General features: G+C 48.9%; 1 protein-coding gene and 1 long non-coding RNA gene across 21 annotated transcripts in view; one reads left to right on the plus strand and one right to left on the minus strand.

Moving 5' to 3' along the window:
- The window catches only part of wdpcp (WD repeat containing planar cell polarity effector), a 145,750-nt gene that overhangs the window by 127,128 nt on the left and 13,622 nt on the right, over positions 1-5,000 (minus strand). For 11 of the 20 annotated variants that reach the window (XM_052513746.1, XM_052513750.1, XM_052513749.1 and 8 more), the window contains exon 4: positions 463-522. In XM_052513746.1, the coding sequence (XP_052369706.1) occupies positions 463-522 (60 nt within the window). Of the gene's footprint in view, positions 1-462; positions 523-1,035; positions 1,107-5,000 lie in introns of all 20 variants that reach the window. The other 9 variants (XM_052513743.1, XM_052513740.1, XM_052513741.1 and 6 more) reach the window with 1 other exon arrangement.
- Positions 2,660-4,739, plus strand: LOC127927407 (uncharacterized). The gene is made up of 3 exons (XR_008127298.1): positions 2,660-2,774; positions 3,077-3,251; positions 3,357-4,739. It is a non-coding gene; the product is annotated as an uncharacterized LOC127927407 (long non-coding RNA).

The following is a 5,000-nucleotide window of genomic DNA, read 5'->3' on the forward strand; positions in this document are numbered from 1 at the left end:
AGAGAGAGAGACACAGGGAGAGAGAGAGAGAAAGAGGGAGAGAGAGTGAGAGTGAGGGAGAGAGAGAGAGAGAGAGAGAGAGAGAGAGAGCGGGGAGAGAGAGAGAGAGAGAGAGAGAGAGAGAGAGAGAGAGAGAGAGAGAGAGAGAGAGAGAGAGAGAGAGAGAGAGAGAGAGAGAGAGAGAGAGAGGAGAGAGAGGGAGAGAGAGAGAGAGAGAACGGGAGAGAGAGAGGGAGAGAGGGGGAGATCGGGAGAGAGGGGGAATCGGGAGAGAGAGACAGCGGGGGGAGAGAGAGAGGGAGATAGGGAGAGAGAGAGAGAGAGAGAGAGAGAGAGAGAGAGAGAGAGAGAGAGAGAGAGGGAGAGAGAAAGGAAGAGAGAGAGAGAGAGAGAGAGAGTGAGAGAGAGAGAGAGAGAGAGAGAGAGAGAGAGAGAGAGAGGGGAGTGTGTAAGGGGGTGTACCTGGCAGCAATGCTTGCTCTTCCATCTGGAGTGAACAACTGAGTTGGTCTGTAACAGCTCCTGAAACACAGTGAGTTGGGGGAGGGAGAGAGAGACGAGAGACCGGGAAAGAGGATACAGGTGAGTGAGCGAGAAAGTGAGTGTCTGTGTGTGTGTGTGTGTGTCTGTGTGCACGTGCACTCGGCGTGTGTGAGTAAGGCTCAGTCATTCCAGGAATATTCCAAACACAGCTGGGAGATGGCAGGGGAGGGAGGGACTCAATGTTTCTAGTTTCAGACAATGGTGGAGGGGTGGGGGGGAACAGGCTCAGCCAGGGCCAAGCAAACAAAGATACGTCTGTAATGCTAGAAAGAAAATGGGGAGGAAGGAGGGATGAGGGGAACCTTTAGGTGCCTGATCCCCTCAAATATCCCCCTCGATGACAGAGCAGGGAGCGAAAGAGAGGTGTTGAGAGAGAGAGGAGCGAGGGATTCAGAGAGAGAAAGAAAACAGAGGATGCCCCTATTTGTTAATCAATCGGGCGTTTCAGAAAGGGAAAACTCTCAGCAGCACCCCTACCCTAGGGGCGGTTACCTCAAGCTTCTCGAGCGAATCACGGAGCTTATCCGGACGACGGTTCCTGGGGGTCCACGAGTAGCCGCGAGCTACGAGACAAACGAGAAGAGGGGAAAGAAGAAACAACAGGAAGTTTGGCCAGGTGATTTATATGGAAGGAGAGACAGAGAGAGACAGAGAGAGAGTATTCCCAAACCATTCCCAAACTCCCATGGGAGCACACCGGACCGGAAAACCAACCAACCAACCAACCAACCAATGGGATAATCATCTAATTTAATTTCAAGAGGTCAAGGAATGAATGAAACCGATTGGAGAAATACATCATCGCTACATGTTTAGACGGAAGGTTAAAGGCCAATAGGGTCACCTGGAAATGGAGAAACGGAGAGCAGGGTATTGGGTTTGCAGAACGAGGCTAGGAAGGGAATGAGGAAGGAGCAATGTGTCTAGGAATTAGAGTAGGAAACACAACACCCTTAGAGAGTCTCTCTGTTTTTCACTTTACAGGGATGCAGCTAAAGACCATCCTACTGGATCTAGATGACTGGAGCCCATCCTACTGGATCTAGATGACTGGAGCCCATCCTACTGGATCTAGATGACTGGAGCCCATCCTACTGGATCTAGATGACTGGAGCCCATCCTACTGGATCTAGATGACTGGAGCCCATCCCACTGGATCTAGATGACTGGAGCCCATCCTACTGGATCTAGATGACTGGAGCCCATCCTACTGGATCTAGATGACTGGAGCCCATCCTACTGGATCTAGATGACTGGAGCCCATCCCACTGGATCTAGATGACTGGAGCCCATCCTACTGGATCTAGATGACTGGAGCCCATCCCACTGGATCTAGATGACTGGAGCCCATCCTACTGGATCTAGATGACTGGAGCCCATCCTACTGGATCTAGATGACTGGAGCCCATCCTACTGGATCTAGATGACTGGAGCCCATCCTACTGGATCTAGATGACTGGAGCCCATCCTACTGGATTCTTTTTCTAGATGACTGGAGCCCATCCTACAATCTAGATGACTGGAGCCCATCCCACTGGATCTAGATGACTGGAGCCCATCCTACTGGATCTAGATGACTGGAGCCCATCCTACTGGATCTAGATGACTGGAGCCCATCCTACTGGATCTAGATGACTGGAGCCCATCCCACTGGATCTAGATGACTGGAGCCCATCCTACTGGATCTAGATGACTGGAGCCCATCCTACTGGATCTAGATGACTGGAGGGGCCAGTCACCTTCCTCAGGTGATTTATTGTAGGTCACCAACCTGGTTAGGTGTATCTGCTCAATTACTTACTACTACATGATAATAAGGATAATAATAATACCATTTAGCAGATTCTTTTTCCCAAAGCGACTTCAAGTCATACATACAATGCCCACAATCCTAGTGTTTCAATCACCATGCTCTACCAACTGAGTCACACATACAATGCCCACAATCCTAGCGTTTCAATCGCCATGCTCTACCAACTGAGTCACACATACAATGCCCACAATCCTAGCGTTTCAATCGCCATGCTCTACCAACTGAGTCACACATACAATGCCCACAATCCTAGCGTTTCAATCGCCATGCTCTACCAACTGAGTCACACATACAATGCCCACAATCCTAGCGTTTCAATCGCCATGCTCTACCAACTGAGTCACACAGGTGTCATATTGAGTTGTGTTTTGATAAAACTACGGGTGTCATATTGAGTTGTGTTTTGATAAAGCTACAGGTGTCCTATTGAGTTGTGTTTTGATAGTGTTTCAATCGCCATAGCTCTACCAACTGAGTCACACATACAGGTGTCATATTGAGTTGTGTTTTGATAAAGTCACACAGGTGTCATATTGAGTTGTGTTTTTGATAAAACTACAGGTGTCATATTGAGTTGTGTTTTGATAAAACTACAGGTGTCCTATTGAAGTTGTGTTTTGATAAATGCTCTACCAAGGTGTCATATTTACAGTTGTGTTTTGATAAAGCTCTACCAAGGTGTCATATTGAGTTGTGTTACCAACTGATAAAACACAACAGGTGTCATATTGAGTTGTGTTTTGATAAAACTACAGGTGTCATATTGAGTTGTGTTTTGATAAAACTACAGGTGTCATATTGAGTTGTGTTTTGATAAAGCTACAGGTGTCATATTGAGTTGTGTTTTGATAAAACTACGGGTGTCATATTGAGTTGTGTTTTGATAAAGCTACAGGTGTCCTATTGAGTTGTGTTTTGATAAAGCTACAGGTGTCATATTGAGTTGTGTTTTGATAAAGCTACAGGTGTCATATTGAGTTGTGTTTTGATAAAACTACAGGTGTCATATTGAGTTGTGTTTTGATAAAACTACAGGTGTCCTATTGAAGTTGTGTTTTGATAAAACTACAGGTGTCCTATTGAAGTTGTGTTTTGATCAAATATGGAGCGATGATGTTTTAGAGCCCTCAGAGCACCAGCAATGAGAAAGCTCTCGTTACCAACAAATATACACCTTTCTCCTTATTGAAAAACCTCACAAATATTGATGCCATATTTGTTTGACGTAACGTTTTACAGCTTTCAGAGTCTCTGAGAGCAGCCAGCCAGCCAGCCAGCCAGCCAGCCAGTAACACTCTCCTACAGTTATCTCTACCCCAGAGTCTCTGAGAGCAGCCAGCCAGCCAGCCAGTAACACTCTCCTACAGTTATCTCTACCCCAGAGTCTCTGAGAGCAGCCAGCCAGCCAGCCAGCCAGCCAGTAACACTCTCCTACAGTTATCTCTACCCCAGAGTCTCTGAGAGCAGCCAGCCAGCCAGCCAGCCAGCCAGCCAGCCAGCCAGCCAGTAACACTCTCCTACAGTTATCTCTACCCCAGAGTCTCTGAGAGCAGCCAGCCAGCCAGCCAGCCAGTAACACTCTCCTACAGTTATCTCTACCCCAGAGTCTCTGAGAGCAGCCAGCCAGCCAGCCAGCCAGTAACACTCTCCTACAGTTATCTCTACCCCAGAGTCTCTGAGAGCAGCCAGCCAGCCAGCCAGCCAGTAACACTCTCCTACAGTTATCTCTACCCCAGAGTCTCTGAGAGCAGCTAGCCAGCCAGTAACACTCTCCTACAGTTATCTCTACCCCAGAGTCTCTGAGAGCAGCCAGCCAGCCAGCCAGTAACACTCTCCTACAGTTATCTCTACCCCAGAGTCTCTGAGAGCAGCCAGCCAGCCAGCCAGCCAGTAACACTCTCCTACAGTTATCTCTACCCCAGAGTCTCTGAGAGCAGCCAGCCAGCCAGTAACACTCTCCTACAGTTATCTCTACCCCAGAGTCTCTGAGAGCAGCCAGCCAGCCAGTAACACTCTCCTACAGTTATCTCTACCCCAAAGTCTCTGAGAGCAGCCAGCCAGCCAGCCAGCCAGTAACACTCTCCTACAGTTATCTCTACCCCAGAGTCTCTGAGAGCAGCTAGCCAGCCAGTAACACTCTCCTACAGTTATCTCTACCCCAGAGTCTCTGAGAGCAGCCAGCCAGCCAGCCAGCCAGCCAGTAACACTCTCCTACAGTTATCTCTACCCCAGAGTCTCTGAGAGCAGCTAGCCAGCCAGTAACACTCTCCTACAGTTATCTCTACCCCAGAGTCTCTGAGAGCAGCCAGCCAGCCAGCCAGTAACACTCTCCTATAGTTATCTCTACCCCAGAGTCTCTGAGAGCAGCCAGACAGCCAGTAACACTCTCCTACAGTTATCTCTACCCCAAAGTCTCTGAGAGCAGCCAGCCAGCCAGCCAGCCAGTAACACTCTCCTACAGTTATCTCTACCCCAGAGTCTCTGAGAGCAGCCAGCCAGCCAGCCAGCCAGCCAGCCAGTAACACTCTCCTACAGTTATCTCTACCCCAGAGTCTCTGAGAGCAGCCAGCCAGCCAGCCAGCCAGCCAGTAACACTCTCCTACAGTTATCTCTACCCCAGCCTCTGTGGGAAGACAAACTCAAA

The sequence above is a fragment of the Oncorhynchus keta genome, unplaced genomic scaffold, assembly GCF_023373465.1.
Source record: "Oncorhynchus keta strain PuntledgeMale-10-30-2019 unplaced genomic scaffold, Oket_V2 Un_scaffold_139_pilon_pilon, whole genome shotgun sequence".
Lineage (NCBI taxonomy): Eukaryota > Metazoa > Chordata > Actinopteri > Salmoniformes > Salmonidae > Oncorhynchus > Oncorhynchus keta.